This window comes from Epinephelus lanceolatus, chromosome 11, assembly GCF_041903045.1.
Source record: "Epinephelus lanceolatus isolate andai-2023 chromosome 11, ASM4190304v1, whole genome shotgun sequence".
Classification (NCBI taxonomy): Eukaryota; Metazoa; Chordata; class Actinopteri; order Perciformes; family Serranidae; genus Epinephelus; species Epinephelus lanceolatus.
Genome location: NC_135744.1, coordinates 45647663 through 45666501, shown reverse-complemented (window position 1 = coordinate 45666501; position 18839 = coordinate 45647663). Strand labels below are relative to the sequence as shown.

Below are 18839 nucleotides of genomic sequence, written 5' to 3'. Positions count from 1 at the left end.
GACTGGAGCCAGTGCAACTGGAGTCAGTGTGACTGGAGTCAGTGCCACTGGAGTCATTGACACCGGAGTCAGTGACACTGGAGTCAGTGCCACTGGAGTCAGTGTGAGTGGAGTCAGTGCGACTGGAGTCAGTGCGACTGGAGCCAGTGCAACTGGAGTCAGTGTGACTGGAGTCAGTGCCACTGGAGTCATTGACACCGGAGTCAGTGACACTGGAGTCAGTGCCACTGGAGTCAGTGTGAGTGGAGTCAGTGCGACTGGAGTCAGTGCGACTGGAGCCAGTGCCATTGGAGTCAGTGTGACTGGAGTCAGTGTGACTGGAGTCCTTGTGACTGGAGTCAGTGTGACTGGAATCAGTGCCACTGGAGTCAGTGCCGCTGAAGTCAGTGTGACTGGAGTCAGTGCCGCTGGAGTCGGTGCCGCTGGAGTCAGTGTGACCGGAGTCAGTGCGACTGGAGTCATTGACACCGGAGTCAGTGTGACTGCAGTCAGAGACGCTGGAGCCAGTGCTACTGGAGTCAGTGTGACTGGAGTCAGTGCAACTGGAGTCATTGACACCGGAGTCAGTGTGACTGCAGTCAGTGACACTGGAATCAGTGACACTGGAGTCAGTGCCACTGGAGCCAGTGTCACTGGAGTCAGTGCGACTGGAGTCATTGACACCGGAGTCAGTGTGACTGCAGTCAGTGACGCTGGAGTCAGTGCGACTGGAGTCAGTGCGACTGGAGTCAGTGTGACTGGAGCCAGTGTGACTGGAGTCCGTGTGACTGGAGTCAGCGCGACTGGAGCCAGTGTGACTGGAGTCAGTGTGACTGGAGTCCTTGTGACTGGAGTCAGTGTGACTGGAGTCAGTGCCACTGGAGTCAGTGACACTGGAGTCAGTGACACTGGAGTCAGTGCCACTGGAGTCAGTGTGACTGGAGTCAGTGCGACTGGAGTCATTGACACCAGAGTCAGTGTGACTGCAGTCAGTGACGCTGGAGTCAGTGCGACTGGAGTCAGTGCCACTGGAATCAGTGCGACTGGAGTCATTGATACCGGAGTCAGTGTGACTGCAGTCAGTGCGACTGGAGTCAGTGCCGCTGAAGTCAGTGTGACTGGAGTCAGTGACACTGGAGTCAGTACCACTGGAGTCAGTGTGACTGGAGTCAGTGACACTGGAGTCAGTGCCACTGGAGTCAGTGTGACTGGAGCCAGTGTGATTGGAGTCAGTGCTACTGGAGTCATTGACACCGGAGTCAGTGTGACTGCAGTCAGTGCCACTGGAGCCAGTGTGACTGGAGTCAGTGCCACTGGAGTCAGTGTGACTGGAGTCAGACTCGGCTTTCTGCACATGCATCACTTTTTCTTTCACCCAGAAGAAGAAGGAGATGTCGTAGCAGCAGTTCAGTTACTCCCCGAAAAACAAACAAACAAACACCATGATGACCGAGAAGCAGAAGACGCACCTCTGGACGGACGAGGAAACGACAGTCACAGCTGACGAAGCTCAACATTTGGAAGTTTATGGATGGTATTTCCATATATTCATCTCTGTCATCTTCTTTCGTCATTTGCTTCCTCTTTGAGTCAACCGCAGCTCGCTCAATATGCACGATATTAAAAAGGACACAGCACCGCCTATCGAGTTGGAGTCAGACGTACTCAGACAGGACGAGAAGTCTGACTTGGCTGATGAGCCGAGCTATGAGCTTGTGTGTGACCACTGAGGTATCAGCTGTGATCTACCTGCTTCCTGTCAGATGTGTGGTGGTGACAGAGGTGGTTTCCTTGGGGATGGTCTGGTTGTCTTTGGTCCAGAGGACGGTGGGGGCGGGATGGGCGTCGACCTCCACACTGAACTCCACCGTGTGATGGAGGAGAGACGACATGTTGGTGTCACCTGATGGCCACAGGTAGACATACCCTCGATCTGCAGAGACACACACACTTTACCTGTGTGTGTGTGTGTGTGTGTGTGTGTGTGTGTGTGTGCGCGTGTGTGTGCATACTCACCCAGCACTGTCACTGTGATGTTTTTCCTCACGGTTCGTTCCTGCACCGTCTCCTGCACCACACACACATACACACCTACAGGAAACACACACACGTCCCCGTCACCTTGGTTACCCAGGAGACAAACCACATGTTACCATAGCAACTGATATATGTCAGTGATTTCGTTGTATCTGTTGAACGACTTTAGTTCCCTCAGCGCAGTCTGTCTGGAGAGTTAGAGTTAGGGTTACATCAGTGACCTACCAGAATCTGCCACAGTTGCCGTGGAGATGTTGACGAAGGAGCGAATCCGATTGGGTAGGAAGTCAGTCAGAGGCTCAACTTCCTGAATCGACACCAGAAAAGATCTTTAAACAGAGAACACACGAGACACTACAGACAGACAGGTGGAGACAGAGACGGACAGATGGACAAAGAGACAGAGACAGGTGGAGACAGAGACAGGTACCTGTCTTCGGGGGAAGTCCCAGGAGAAGAAGACCATCTCTGTGTCTTTGACGGTGCAGTTGACAGTGAGGACCTCCCCCTGCTTCAACACACTGCTGGACACCGTCAGGTCCACCTCCATCACCTTAGGAACTGAGGGACAGACAAGTGGAGACAGACAGAGACAGGTCAGGTGGAGACAGAGACAGGCAGGTCAGATGGAGACAGACAGACAGGTCAGGTGGAGACAAAGTCAGAGAGACAGGTGGAGACAGAGACAGACAGGTGGAGACAGAGAGACAGACAGGTGGAGAGAGAGACATACAGATCAGGTGCTGAGACATTAGCGTCCTCTCATCTCGTCCTGATGGACTCACCTATGATGCTGAAGACGTAGTACACCTGTGACTCTGTCTCCTCGTCTCCGCGAGAGGCCACGCACACGTATGACGTGTCGTTCAGACGACCCGTGAAGCCACGGCCCGGCTCGTATGTCATCCCGGTAACTGGCGTCCTGCCGGGACGTTGGTACAGCCTGACGTTGAGCTGCGGGTCGGACACCACGCAGGGGATGGTGTCTTCCTCCGCCTCCTTCATCACCACACCTGGACCCAGCGGGACGAACCATTCTTCCGGACCTGAGGGGGGACAGGTAGGGTCAGGACAACAGGTGTCTCACAAGTTGGACGGACGTCATGGCTACATGATGAATATCATGTCACCTCGACCAGGTATGAAGATGTCCACGTCTCTTCTCTGATAGGACGACGCCTCCTCACAGGTGTATCTCCCAGAATTCCTCCAGGTGGCGTTAAAGAGCTGCAGGACGCTGCTGGACCCCTGATTCTCCACAACAACCCCGTCCACCTGAGTGTCCTGAGGTAACCGCCACGTCACCTGACTCCATCCCGAACACACCTGCAGAGACAGACAGGTACCTGAACACACCTGCAGAGACAGACAGGTACCTGAACACACCCGTAGAGACAGACAGGTACCTGAACACACCTGCAGAGACAGACAGGTACCTGAACACACCTGCAGAGACAGACAGGTACCTGAACACACCTGCAGAGACAGACAAGTGTTTACTGACCACACTGTAGTTTGAGTTTGAGTTCAGCAGAACTTCAGGGTTTGAAGGAAGCAGCTCCAGAGAGACACCTCCATCAGGACACAACAGGAACACACCTGCAGACACACAGACAGTCAGTCAGTCAGTCAGTCAGACAGACAGACAGACAGACAGACAGCTATCAGTCCACATTTAAAGTCTGACATGTTACCCACCAAACAGGAAGTGCAGCACACTCAGACCTCCTGTTTGTCCTCTAGTGGACGCCATCATGGCTGCTGATCCTGAGCAACAACAACAAGGAGAGATTTCAAATTAAAAGTCTGATTTGGTCGAACCAGAGAAACATTAGCAGCTCTTTGTGTTTGTGAAACATCTGGAGCACAGTCAGTATAACCTTTATTTATATATTTGCTCCTCAGGTTTCTGGGTAAAATTCTTCACAGAGTTACTGTAACACAGTCTGATTATGGGGCAGGGCATGATGGGAAATGTGGTGTTTTTCAAACAGCTGCTGACTGAAGGACTTTTATTCTGAAATTTGTCAGTGAAACACAAACAGTCTGTTTAAATCATCCAGTCAGAGCTCTGATGGTCAGAGCAGACCTCAACACATTCCTCTGACTCTGTGTGTGTGTGTGTGTCACTGTGTGTGTGTGTGTGTGTGTGTGTGTGTGCGCGCGTGTGCGTGTGTGTGTGTGTGTGTGTGTGTTTTTCTTCTTCGTCTTTCAGAGGAAAATAAAACGACTGAATCCAGTCGTCCAATCTGGGGATTTGGGCCAATCAGAGGTCTGACTGAGCGTGTGTGTGTGAGGAATGTGGGTCGACCACTGAAGAAGAAAATAAACAGTGAAGTATTTCCTGTGGGTGGCGGTGAGAGGAGTCGCTCCTGCACCACTCTAACATCAGTTCTTCACACAGTTTTCAGCCAATCACAGCCCTGCAGCCGCTGCTTTACTTCAATCTGCCCCGAGTTCAGTCCTGCAGGACCGCAGTGATGTCACTGATGATGTCACTGATCTACAGTGTTAGGACGTATCTGCAGACCTGACGGAGGGAGGGGCCACGTGTCCAGGACTCAGCAGGTTTGATTCTGAATCTGAGGGTCTGAGTCAGACCTCGAACGGCGGCGAGCTTTGAAGCCACTGTAGTGACCAAACATGGAAATACAATTTCCTGGTTAATCACGTGATGTCATGGACACTCCAATTGTTAAAGAGATGTCTGTAAATCAGTGGACACGTTTATTTTTAGTGTCACAACCTCAGAGAAACGTCTCGTTTCACTATCAGTGTTTGATCCATTCAGTCTGAGAACATCTGGAGAATCTCAGAGCCAAAGATTAAATCATTGCATCTCCATTCAGGTTAGCGGAGCACTAAACAGGAAGTAGCAGTTCAGTTGGTGGACAACTGTAGTGTGTCTGCTCCGTGGGTCCAATAATGTGGAGGCAGCGCTGATCGTCGGAGTATTTTCATACTACAGACAAAGAGTGTTTTTGGTTTCACTAAACAACTGTCACAGGAATGAACGAGGCCCCGCCTCCAACACTGTATCCAGGTCTTTTTATACATCCATGGTCTGAACAGCTGATGCTAATGCTAAGCTAGCTGCAGTTAAAGTCAGATGATGTGATGAGGTTGTGGAAGATTTAAAGCTGTTTAACGAGATTGACGAGTCATGTAAGACTTTATCTGTATTTAGTTTATGTCAGTTTATTGTTGAATTTATAAAGTAATTTAATTACTTTTCACTCAGTAATGTGCAATGAGTAACTGATTACAGTGTGGATTCACAGGACCACAGATCAATCAATCAATCAATTTTATTTATAAAGCCCAATATCACAAATCACAATTTGCCTCACAGGGCTTTACAGCATACGACATCCCTCTGTCCTTATGACCCTCGCAGCGGATAAGGAAAAACTCCCCAAAAAAACCCCTTTAACGGGGAAAAAAAACGGTAGAAACCTCAGGAAGAGCAACTGAGGAGGGATCCCTCTTCCAGGACGGACAGACGTGCAATAGATGTCGTACAGAACAGATCAGCATGATAAATTAACAGTAATCCGCATGACACAATGAGACAGAGAGAGAGAGAGAGAGAGAGACAGAGAGAGAGAGATGCAGGTAATAACAGTAGCTTACAACAACATTATTGAAAGTAATAATATTATAGTTATAGTTCTGGCTACTGTGGTACAATATGTTGAAAGTATGTATTAATATCTGGCAGTATACATGTGTGACAATAGTCATATGTGTATAATAACAGTAGAAGTATGACTAATGACTAATGATGGCAGCAGCAGCAGGAGGCATCTGGCAGGACCACGGCAGCAGCACAACCACACACGTCACGCTGTCCAGGCACCGCTGTGATATGAGTTAATCTGAGAGACAGTGGAGCACAAAGGCTCCAGAGAAGAAGCCGAGTTAGTGACATCCAGAATGGCCGAGTTAGCAAGATGCAGTAATAGAATACGAGAGAGAGAGAGAGAGAGAAGGAGAGAAGGTGCCCGGTGTATTATAGGGGGGTCCTCCAGCAGACTAGGCCTAAGTCAGCCTAACTAGGGGCTGGTACAGGGCAAGCCTGAGCCAGCCCTAACTATAAGCTTTATCAAAGAGGAAAGTCTTAAGTCTAGTCTTAAATGTGGAGACGGTGTCTGCCTCCCGGACCGTAACAGGAAGATGATTCCACAGGAGAGGAGCCTGATAGCTGAAGGCTCTGGCTCCTGATCTACTTTTGGAGACTTTAGGGACCACGAGTAACCCTGCGTTCTCAGAGCGCAGTGTTCTGGTGGGATAATATGGCACTATGAGCTCACTAAGATATGATGGAGCTTGACCATTTAGAGCTTTATAAGTTAACAGTAGGATTTTAAATTCAATTCTGGATTTTACAGGGAGCCAGTGCAGAGAAGCTAAAACAGGAGAAATATGATCACGTTTCTTAGTTCCTGTTAGTACACGTGCTGCTGCATTCTGAATTAGCTGGAGAGTTTTTAAGGACTTACTAGAGCTACCTGATAATAGAGAGTTACAGTAATCCAGCCTAGAGGTAACAAAAGCGTGGACCAATTTTTCTGCATCTTTTCGGGTCAGGATAAACCTAATTTTCGCAATATTACGCAGATGAAAAAATGCAGTCCGTGAGGTTTGTTTTAAATGAGAATTAAAAGACAAATCTTGATCAAATGTTACTCCGAGGTTTCTTACGGTAGTGCTAGAGGCCAGAGCAATGCCATCTAGAGAAACTATGTCATCAGATAAAGAGTCTCTGAGTTGTTTGGGGCCAAGAACAATAACTTCAGTTTTGTCTGAATTTAACATCAGGAAATTGGTGCTCATCCAAGTTTTTATGTCTTTAAGGCAGTTATGGAGTTTAGTTAATTGATTACTTTCTTCTGGCTTCATCGATAAATACAACTGAGTATCATCCGCAAAACAATGAAAATTTATAGAGTGATTTCTAATGATGTTACCTAAAGGAAGCATATATAGAGTAAATAGGATTGGTCCGAGCACAGAACCTTGCAGAACTCCAAAACAAACTTTGGTACGTAAGGATGATTCATTATGAACATCAACAAACTGAAAACGATCAGATAAATAAGATTTAAACCAGCTTAGTGCAGAACCTTTTAGGCCAATTAAGTGATTTGTCATTTGTTAAAATCTAAACTGGATATGTGAAGGCTTTTCTTCTCTACTTGCTCTTTGTTCTTCCCACCTCACACCTCAGTGAGACACAAGTCTCAAAACTTGATTGGACAGGACTTTTAAGTGACATGTTACGGTCCGGGAGGCAGACACCGTCTCCACATTTAAGACTAGACTTAAGACTTTCCTCTTTGATAAAGCTTATAGTTAGGGCTGGCTCAGGCTTGCCCTGTACCAGCCCCTAGTTAGGCTGACTTAGGCCTAGTCTGCCGGAGGACCCCCCTATAATACACCGGGCACCTTCTCAATTTCAATTCAACTCAATTCAGTTAGCTTTATTGGCATGAATGGTATCAACTGTTGTTGCCGAAAGCAGAACGTACATACAAACATACAATTCAATTACAATACAGTTAATACAAATACATTAAATATTTTACATTAAGTCCATGTCACATTAAATAAGCAGAGGGTTATAAGGAGACTGTGTTGTTGTGTTGTTGTGTCTCTCAGGCTGTGACATGCACTGACATATTTTGCTGCTTCTATGGCACTGACACTGTTTTCTCCAAGTAGATGATGCATGTTCTCCTGATCACAGAGGGGATCAAAATCTTGGAGTTTATGTTTCATTTTTGAAAAGAACTTGGTTCTAAGTTCTTCATATGTGTTACATTTGAACATGTCTCTCTCTCTTTGTCTTTGTCTCTCTCTCTCTGTCTCTCTCTCTCTCTCTGTCTCTCTTTCTCTCTCTCTCTCTCTCTCTCTCTCTCTCTCTGTCTCTCTCTCTCTCTCTCTGTCTCATTGTGTCATATGGATTACTGTTAATTTATTATGCTGATCTGTTCTGTACGACATCTATTGCACGTCTGTCCGTCCTGGAAGAGGGATCCCTCCTCAGTTGCTCTTCCTGAGGTTTCTACCGTTTTTTTCCCTGTTAAAGGGTTTTTTGGGGAGTTTTTCCTGATCAGCTGTGAGGGTCTTAAGGACAGAGGGATGTCGTATGCTGTAAAGCCCTGTGAGGCAAATTGTGATTTGTGATATTGGGCTTTATAAATAAAATTGATTGATTGAATTGATTGATTGTACATAGCCTGTTAAATAGCATATATTGATCATGTCTAATAACGAACCACTTGCTCTCAGCTTTTATTGTATATACTTTTTAAACATAGACTAAGGTTTTAAGCCATCGGGCCTGTGGTTGTCACGGATCATAGACTACCGCAGAAGTGAACGAACCGCATTAGCGAGGCGCCAACTTTTAAAAATCGTGTAATTGTGGGAGACCTACAACTCACCATCTGAAGCGGACTGCCCCCTTAAAATTGGGGAAGGTCCCCCTGGACATTTCGGCCCCACGACCGAGGGTAAAAATTTTAACTCACCTCCGTGTGTTGGTACTGTGTCCCGGGGGATGGATCTCCAGCACAGGCCGCAGGTATGTTGGCGGTGTGTGAGTCCTGCCTCCCAACCCTGTCAAAACTGAGGGAGAGCATCTCCGGACTGCAGGCCGACTTCAAGGAGAGGGACAAGATCCTCCTGGATTTCACCACCGTCGCCACGACCCAGACGAAACATATTGCTCACCTGACGGCATCCGGCGCTGGTGACCAGAGCATGATGGCCACGAACAACACCACCCTGCCGTGGACCGGCTCCATCACCACCGGAACTCCGACACCAGCACTAGCCGAGTCCCGCTGGCACCGCCAGGGAGCCGAGCCCAAATCATTGGCACCCTCCACCTCCTGCCTTCGCCCCGCAGAGCTTCATCAGGGAGGGTGGAGCGGGAGCCCCGGTGAGCTCAACTCCACTCAAGCCGAGGAAGCCCTGGTCGGTGGTGGCCAGGGGCTCTGGGGCTCGTCCATCTATGACATCCTAGGTATGACATCCTAAGCCTGCAGGTCTTCCCTCCCGTGGATGCTTCGTCCAGCTCGCCTGTGGAACCTGTAGGCCTACATCCAGCTGGCCGCGGCTCTCACCAGTCCAGGAATCGGCGTCTGCTTGTCCAGCCTGACCCCTCCCCTCCATCCCGGTCAGGAGGAACCGCGGCCCGGCGCCACAAACATCGGGCTCCATCCCGTCACCGTCGAACCTCCAGGCAGTCGGAGGCGCGCACTCGGGAGGCGCGCACCCCCTCTGTGCTAGTGATCGGGACCTCCATGGTCAGGCACGTGGAAGTGCACAACGGCCGCACCTTCTGCCACCCTGGTGCCCGTGTCAGTACGGTTGCATCCTCCGCCCTCCAGCTGACTGCACGGCACAGCTCGGCCTCCACGCTGGTCCTGGAGGCCAGAATCAACGACCTCAGGAACCAGCAGTCAGAGGTCCTCAAGCAGGACTTCATCTCCCTGGTGGACCACCTGCTGGACACGGGGAAGCGGCTAATTATTTCCGGCCCGCTTCCCCCGCCTCGTTATGGTGACGTCACTACCAGCCGCCTGCGTCAGCTGCACCTGTGGCTGAAAGGATACTGCCTGTCCAAAAGTGTCCCTTTTGTGGACAACTTTATAGCTTTTTTAAACAGACCCCACCTTTTTAAACGGGACGGCCTCCACCCAAACCAGGAGGGATCATGGCTTTTATCATCATTTTTATGACCTGACTGTCCGATTCCTGCACCACAGCCACCTCCTGACTCACTGCTCACCCACCTCCACCCTCCTCCACTACACACTGCACCACACACACTTCTCCCTCAGCAGCACCTTCTCTGCAACCGGAAACACAGGACATTCACACCATAAAAACCATCATTACACTTAGAAAGTTGAAACCCAGGAATGTTTTTAGACCTAACCGTGTTTTTAACATCCATTCGTTCAGCGCAAACATTAAATTGGCAGTGCTGAACGTGCGCTCCCTTTTAAACAAATCTTTTATCATAAATGATTTAATTTTAGACAATAACCTAGACAGTATTCTCCTTTGCATCAGTAACAAAAACCACAATGTCCTCAAATGAAGTTTCTTTTAGCAGTTACACGTCATTTGAGCATCATGCCTTTGTTTTTAGCAGCCCTCCTATCCTTTGCGTAACGGTTTACAGACCACCCCAGTACTCCACTTCTTTTATCAGTGATTTCTCTGAATTATTATCAATCATTCACTCCACCTACAACAGAATTTTAATAACTGGTGATTTTAATCTACACATTGACAACACCTCGGACCCAGTATCCAGAGAATTTTTAAACCTCTTAAACTGTTCAGATTTTAAACAACATATCACACAGCCGACCCACAGCAGAGGACACACCCTGGACCTGGTCATAACCTATGGCCTGTCCGTGGGTGTGTCCTCTGCTGTGGATCTGGCTGTGTCCGACCACTTTTGTGTGTTTTTTAACATCACCAGTTTTAACTAACAGGAGGCCCCGGTGAGAACAGTGAGGAAACGCTACCTAACTTCTGAAGTGGCTGCAAATTTTATCCAGATTTTACAGAGCACTCTTGCAGAGATTTTACCAGCACTCTGTGATTTTATTGTGGACAATTTTAACAACAAACTCAAGTCAACGCTGGACTCAGTGGCTCCACTTTTAACCAGAACAATTAGAACAAAACCTACACCCCCATGGAGAAATCAGGAAAGAAAAACAAATGAAAAGATACTGCAGGAGTGCTGAGAGAAGGTGGAGAAAATCAAACCTAACAGTCCACTACGAAATATTACGTCAACATCTCAAAACCTACAATAACGCAGTCAAACAGGCAAGAATTTCCCACTTCAAAAAACTAATCTCTGACAATAAAAACAATCCCAAATTCCTCTTCTCCACAATTGATATTTTAACAAACAGTAAAACAGATCACCTAAGACAACAACCAGTGCCCTTTGTGAGGACTTTGCAGACCACTTCAGAAGTAAAATCAGTGACATCAGATCCAGTCTCTTATCGCAACAGATTTTAACTGTCGACACACCTGGATCATTGCTTTTACCTGAGGAAACACTGGAGAGTTTTGCCCTGGTTGATGCGAGGACACTTGGTCGAGTTTTCTCCCAAGTAAAGCCCACAACCTGCCCTTCAGACCCAAGTCCCACACCATTTTTTAAAACATTTTATGGATTCTTTGAGGAACAGCTACTGTACATGTTGAATTGCTCTCTTCAGACGGGTGTCTTCCCAGCCTCCTTGAAAACAGCAGTGGTGAAGCCCCTTCTGAAGAAGAGCAATTTAGACCCCAACATTTTTAGTAATTATCGGCTTGTATCCAACTTACCACTTTTAAGCAAAATTTTAGAAAAACTGGTTTTTAACCAAGTAAATGATTTTTTAAATACAAATAACACTTTAGAGAAGTATCAGTCTGGTTTTAGGATGAACCACAGTACCGAGACAGCCCTTTTAAAGATTTTAAACGACATCAGGTGCAATTTTGATAACCATAAACTCACAGTCTTGGTAATACTGGATCTAACCACCGCCTTCGATACAGTAGACCATCAAATCACAAATCACATTTTATTAAATAGACTGAGGCACCTGGTCGGCCTCTCTGGTACTGTTTTTAACTGGTTCGTGTCTTACCTTACTGATCGACACTTCTTTGTAAGTATGGATACATGTTCCTCAGGAACCCATGAGATAAAGTGTGGGGTCCCCCAGGGGTCAATTTTAGGCCCAACTCTTTTTAATCTATATATGCGTCCTCTGGGGGACGTCATCAGGAAGCACGGCATCAGCTTCCACAGTTACGCAGATGACACACAGCTGTACATCGCCGTGTCTCCTGATGACACAGGGCCAATTGATGCCCTTTTTAACTGTATTTTAGATATCAAGTCATGGATGGCAGTGAATGTCCTGCAGCTCAACCAGGACAAAACAGAGGTTTTAGTCATTGGTCCTGAAGGCCAGAGAGAGAAACTTTTAGCAAAACTACAAGATTTTAAACCAACACAATCTGTAAAAAAAATCTGGGTGTGATTTTTGACTCTGAACTCTGTTTTATTCCACATATTAAAAACATAACAAAGGTAGGTTTCTACCACCTTAATAATATAGCCAGAGTCCGCCCGTTTCTCTCTCAGGCTAACATGGAGGTGCTGATGTATGCTTTTATCTCCTGTAGGTTAGATTATTGTAATGCCCTGCTCTCTGGTCTTCCAAAAAGAGTATCTCAAATCTACAATTATTACAGAATTCAGCTGCATGAGTGCTGACGAGGACCAGAGGGCGGGAGCACATTACACCAGTTTTAAAATTGCTGCATTGACTCCCCGTGTGTTTCAGGATCGATTTTAAGGTTCTATCATTAGTTTTTAAATGTCTTAACGGTCTTGGGCCTTCTTATTTATCTGACCTGCTTTTACCATACCTCGCGGACCCTGAGGTCCTCCGGCACTGGCCTTTTAACCATACCACAAGTTAGGACTAAAACACACGGGGAGGCAGCATTTAATTATTATGGCCCCCGATTGTGGAACAGCCTGCCGGAGAACCTCAGAACTGCAGAGACTGTTGATGTTTTTAAAACAAGGCTCAAGACTCATCTTTTTAATCAGGCTTTTAACTGATCTCTTTATTTATCTATTTTAAATTCCTCTTATAACCGATTTATACATCTATTATCTATTTTTTATTTATTTTTTATATTCTTACCCTTCCTCTTTTTACGTTCTTATCTCATTTAACCTTTATCTTTTGTTATTTTAGTTAGCCTATAGGTTTTAGTTTTGATGCATTTTATGTCTCTGCTTTAGATCATTCTTACCGAGCTACTAACTCAATTTTATGAGCTAAATAGCTTTTTGTTGGGTGGGAGGGTTGGGTTTTCTCTTTTCTTTTTGTTTTCTGTTTGGATCTTTGTTGTTGTTAACCTCTGTGAGGCACTTTGTGTTACTGTTGTATAAAAAGTGCTATATAAATAAAGTTGATTTGATTAATAAATGAGTGTTAACTAAAGGTAAGACCTCCTTAAGTAGCCTAGTTGGGATGGGGTCTAAGAGACACGTTGATGATTTAGATGAAGAAATCACTGCTGTCAATTCTTGAAGAGAAATTGGGGAGAAGCAATCTAAATATACAGTACAGGCCAAAAGTTTGGACACACCTTCTCATTCAATGCGTTTTCTTTATTTTCATGACTATTTACATTGTAGATTCTCACTGAAGGCATCAAAACTATGAATGAACACATGTGGAGTTATGTACTTAACAAAAAAAGGTGAAATAACTGAAAACATGTTTTATATTCTAGTTTCTTCAAAATAGCCACACTTTGCTCTGATTACTGCTTTGCACACTCTTGGCATTCTCTCCATGAGCTTCAAGAGGTAGTCACCTGAAATGGTTTCCACTTCACAGGTGTGCCTTATCAGGGTTAATTAGTGGAATTTCTTGCTTTATCAATGGGGTTGGGACCATCAGTTGTGTTGTGCAGAAGTCAGGTTAATACACAGCCGACAGCCCTATTGGACAACTGTTAAAATTCATATTATGGCAAGAACCAATCAGCTAACTAAAGAAAAACGAGTGGCTATCATTACTTTAAGAAATGAAGGTCAGTCAGTCCGGAAAATTGCAAAAACTTTAAATGTGTCCCCAAGTGGAGTCGCAAAAACCATCAAGCGCTACAACCAAACTGGCACACATGAGGACCGACCCAGGAAAGGAAGACCAAGAGTCACCTCTGCTTCTGAGGATAAGTTCATCCGAGTCACCAGCCTCAGAAATGGCAAGTTAACAGCAGCTCAGATCAGAGACCAGATGAATGCCACACAGAGTTCTAGCAGCAGACCCATCTCTAGAACAACTGTTAAGAGGAGACTGCGCCAATCAGGCCTTCATGGTCAAATAGCTGCTAGGAAACCACTGCTAAGGAGAGGCAACAAGCAGAAGAGATTTGTTTGGGCCAAGAAACACAAGGAATGGACATTAGACCAGTGGAAATCTGTGCTTTGGTCTGATGAGTCCAAATTTGAGATCTTTGGTTCCAACCGCCGTGTCTTTGTGAGACGCAGAAAAGGTGAACGGATGGATTCCACATGCCTGGTTCCCACTGTGAAGCATGGAGGAGGAGGTGTGATGGTGTGGGGGTGTTTTGCTGGTGACACTGTTGGGGATTTATTCAAAATTGAAGGCACACTGAACCAGCATGGCTACCATAGCATCCTGCAGCGACATGCCATCCCATCCGGTTTGCGTTTAGTTGGACGATCATTTATTTTTCAACAGGACAATGACCCCAAACACACCTCCAGGCTGTGTAAGGGCTATTTGACCAAGAAGGAGAGTGATGGAGTGCTGCGGCAGATGACCTGGCCTCCACAGTCACCGGACCTGAACCCAATCCAGATGGTTTGGGGTGAGCTGGACCGCAGAGTGAAGGCAAAGGGGCCAACAAGTGCTAAACACCTCTGGGAACTCCTTCAAGACTGTTGGAAAACCATTTCAGGTGACTACCTCTTGAAGCTCATGGAGAGAATGCCAAGAGTGTGCAAAGCAGTAATCAGAGCAAAGGGTGGCTATTTTGAAGAAACTAGAATATAAAACATGTTTTCAGTTATTTCACCTTTTTTTGTTAAGTACATAACTCCACATGTGTTCATTCATAGTTTTGATGCCTTCAGTGAGAATCTACAATGTAAATAGTCATGAAAATAAAGAAAACGCATTGAATGAGAAGGTGTGTCCAAACTTTTGGCCTGTACTGTACATTAGGTCTTACAGCTGTGTTTGAGGTTAGATAGGTACTATCTGAGGACAGGAGGTCATGAATTTTGCCTCTAATAGTTAGAATTTTGTCATTAAAAAAGCTCATAAAATCATTACTGCTAAGGGCTAAAGGAATACAAGGCTCAATAGAGCTTTGACTCTCAGTCAGGCTGGCTACAGTGCTGAAAAGAAACCTGGGGTTGTTCTTATTGTCTTCTATTAATGCTGAGTAATAGTTTGCTCTGGCATTGCGGAGGCCCCTCTTATAAGTTTTGAGACTGTCTGTCCAGATTAAACGAGATTCTTCCAGTTTGGTCAATCGCCAATTCCTTTCAAATTTTCGCGATATTTGTTTTAACTTACGGGTTTGAGAGTTATACCAAGGAGCGAACTTTCTTTGCTTTTTTAACTTCTTTTTAAGAGGAGCTACAGAGTCAAGTGTTGTTCGCAGCGAGCCTACGGCGCTATCGACAAAATGATCAAAGTCGGTACAGGAAACCTCTGTTACTGATTTAACGACGGAGTAATCTTTTCCTTAAATTTTGTGACAGCACTATCTGATAAACATCTAGTATAGTAACTGTTGCTGAGTGGCGTGCCTTGGTCAGGCGCCCCGAGCGGTTGGGGGGTTTGGTGCCTTGCTCAAGGGCACCTCGGCAGTGCTCAGGAGGTGAACTGGCACCTCTCCAGCTACCAGTCCACGCTCCATATTTGGTCCGGATGGGGACTCGAACAGGCGACCCTCCCGTTCCCAACTCAGGTCCCTATGGACTGAGCTACTGCCGCCCCCCAAAAAACAGATACTACACTTAATCTTAGCCAAAAGGCAGAGAAGTGATCCGATAGCGAGGGATTCTGTGGAAAGACTGTTAGGTTATCAATTTCAATTCCATACGTCAGAACTAGATCGAGGGTAGTATAGGGTTGTGACGTGACGTTAACATGGAGGACTGTGGGGACAAACTCAGACCTGGAGACAGCCTCTGGTGGATGTTAGAGGAACTGCAGGGTGTAGATGTTTTTGAAGCTTGGTGCAGTAGCTCCGCCCACACCTTACGTTGTGATGACATCACAGATATTTACAAACATAAACCTTCCCTGGATCAATCACTCACAGCAGACAGAGTCACCTGTCACAGGTTTATGATGGCGGACGCTGCAGGGCTGAGCAGCGTCTCCGTACCTGCTGTCAGTAATTTAAGTTTCTCCACTTCCTGTTGTTGTTTGTCAGCTGATCCTCTGACACGTCACACCTGAACCACATTTAACCAGGTGTGTAATCACTGCTGTGCAGGTGTGAACTCACCTGTCTGTCACTGGTCCATGTTGAAGGTTGTTTTCTGCGTCCTGATTGGTTGAGATCAGATGATTGTCAGCGACCTTCAGAGTCAGAGACAACCAAAACTTTACATATAATATTTATTATCAGCTGACACGTTAATATTTATATCAAACTTTTATTTTCACTGCTGAGCTGAAACTCAATAAGATCCACTTCCTGTGGGAGTACCTCAATAAAAGCTCTCAACAACTCAAAGACCACCGACCCTCTCCTGGGCTTTTATTGTGAAGGTTTAGATTCATGTTATTACATTTCTACAGTATATTATGTTAATTTATATATATATATATATATATATATATATATATACATATATATATATATATATATATATATATATATATGTATACACACATACATATGTATATATATATGTGTGTGTGTGTGTGTGTGTGTGTGTGTGTATAATCATATTTTTACTGAATGGAACGTAAACATGTTTAAGAATTATCATTTAATCTTCACAGTGTAAAAAGTTAAAATTATCTGTCACATAATAAGTTTATTTTGATATAAACTAATGTGTGTGTGTGTGTGTGTGTGTGTGTGTTTACATGTGAACCTGAATGTGTGATGTCATGTGATCAGTTTTTTGAACTCATGAACCTGTGTGCGTATTATAGTTTGTACATGTGACAGCATCACTGATAATAATCAATAATCTATAATCAATCTGTACTTTAATCTGATAGGACCTGTGACTACAGAGAGTATTATTCTATGCTGTCACTGCAGAGTAATCAGAGTATTAACACGTCCACTCAGCAGGAACAGAAACACAGAAGAAGAAGAAAAGATGGAGATGTTTAGTTTGTTCAAACCTTCTGATGCTGACGATCCTCCACCCTTACTCCTTCCTCCTCCTCTTCTTCTCCTTTCTTCTTCTTCGTCCTCTCCTTCCTACTCCTTTTCTTGGTCTTCTTCACTGCTTTTTACTCTGCTTTCCTCCACGACTCTCTGTATTCCTCCTCCTCTTCCTACTCCTCCTCTTCAGTCGGAGTTCATTCCAGACTGACGACGAATGGAAACCAACAGACAGACTGACTCACAGCAAGCGCCAACGTCTGTTTTCAATCTGTTGCCCCCCCCCCCCCCCCCCCCCCCCCCCCCCCGACAGGAAGTGAACCCCATCCAACACACACACACACACACACACACACACAGAGGTCTTTCTGTGAGGTTTCCACTGGTGCGAGCTGATTAAATAAAGTGCTCTGTGTGTGTGTGTGTGTGTGTGTGTGTGTGTGTGTGTGTGTGTGTGCTGAATCGATCAGTAATAAATCAGGATCAATAAGTGATTTAAAGTCTGAGCGTCTGTTTGTGATGCTCTGATGATTACTGATGATGTCATCACAGGTTTTATCTCCTGTCCAATCAGATGTTTCTTTTTTCTCTTCAACACAGGCTGAAGCTTTGTGCCACGGCTCTGGCTAAGCCTGATACATCGAGCTGAACTCCGGTTTCCGTTCCATCAACCTGAGCCACAGCTCCGTTCCATCAAGGTGGTTAACCTGAATCCCAGCCTAGTAACCATGGTAACTTATGATGGTCTGTAGCAGGATTAAGGTGAGGATTAGCTCCATCTATGATCAGCAGACAGACACCTAAAAGACAGCTCTGCCAGAGCTTTACACACTCACAACTGTCAGGATCAAATAATATGTAAATCATAAAATATAAAACATCATTAATCAAAAAACACTGACTATTAATACACAAATTAAAATGTAATAAAAATAAGATAATTAAAAAAACACAACAGGAAAGCCAATCAGTTGTTGGTTCAACAGGTTGGGACCTACTGTGTGGTCTTCCGGCCTGACTGCCTCCTCAGGCCTTGGTAGGACTGGAGGATCCAGAAGATTAATTTGTGCCCTACCACTGACAGAAAGACAGGTGGAGAGCTAGTTATACCAACTGAGGGGCATTGATGGACAATACCTTCAACATATGGGGCCCAGATCTCTGGGGCCACAGGGTTGGAGGAGCTCCCCCCCTGCATCCCATTGATTTTGGGCCCCTTATTGAGACTGAGGGCCAGGGTCTCTGCTGGAGTAAACTCTTCAGGTGGGGGTCCCCCACCAGCAGCCATCATGTCTGTTCTTTTCCTGGTAGCTGCAAAGCACAGAGTCACAGCTTTACACCTGTACTGACTGATACTTTTCAGTTTGGAGCTGTTGCCATTCAACAAGATGTTCTTATGTCTTATGTTGACCTGCTGCCAAGTCCTCCTCTGGCTACTGAGCCTGCTTCTGTTGAGACACCACAGTGAAGGATGAAGATGGGACACACACCACTGAGGTCTGTCTGTTCCTCATCCTATAGCACACTCCATACATTTAAGAGGATTTTCCTTATTTTGATATAATAAGAGATAGAGCTCACAGTTGACTCCCACATGATGAGAAATAGATCATTGATTCACTCTCACCTGCATTCACTTAATAGTTTTCCTCATCTCCACTGAACTGATGGATTTGCTAAATGTCATTTTCTACAATCAATAGATCAGTGTCTTGTGATTATTTCCTATAAACTGATCATTTCAGAAATGTCATAATCTACAATCAATTATGTGATAAATATGATGACTGACATAAAATAGTTTGATTAAATGCATCATCTGAACTTTACATAGGAATCAGTAGATAAATGTGATAAACAGT

The 18839-nt window shown here is 45.5% G+C and overlaps 1 protein-coding gene and 1 pseudogene across 5 annotated transcripts in view; both read right to left on the bottom strand.

Moving 5' to 3' along the window:
- The window catches only part of LOC117270921 (platelet-derived growth factor receptor beta-like), a 50151-nt gene extending 32936 nt beyond the window's left edge, over positions 1-17215 (bottom strand). For 4 of the 5 annotated variants that reach the window (XM_078172717.1, XM_078172719.1, XM_033648936.2 and 1 more), the window contains exons 1-10: positions 16995-17215; positions 16138-16211; positions 3715-3783; positions 3521-3615; positions 3147-3342; positions 2802-3062; positions 2447-2577; positions 2242-2323; positions 1996-2070; positions 1729-1912 (exon numbers count right to left, since the gene is read on the bottom strand). In XM_078172717.1, coding sequence (XP_078028843.1) covers positions 1729-1912; positions 1996-2070; positions 2242-2323; positions 2447-2577; positions 2802-3062; positions 3147-3342; positions 3521-3615; positions 3715-3772 — 1082 coding nt within the window. In that variant the 5' untranslated portion in view covers positions 3773-3783; positions 16138-16211; positions 16995-17215. Of the gene's footprint in view, positions 1-1728; positions 1913-1995; positions 2071-2241; positions 2324-2446; positions 2578-2801; positions 3063-3146; positions 3343-3520; positions 3616-3714; positions 3784-8552; positions 8661-16137; positions 16212-16994 lie in introns of those variants that run through there. The other variant, XM_078172718.1, reaches the window with a different exon arrangement.
- Positions 15598-15670, bottom strand: LOC117247504 (U2 spliceosomal RNA; annotated as a pseudogene).
- Positions 17216-18839: the final 1624 nt, after the last annotated feature.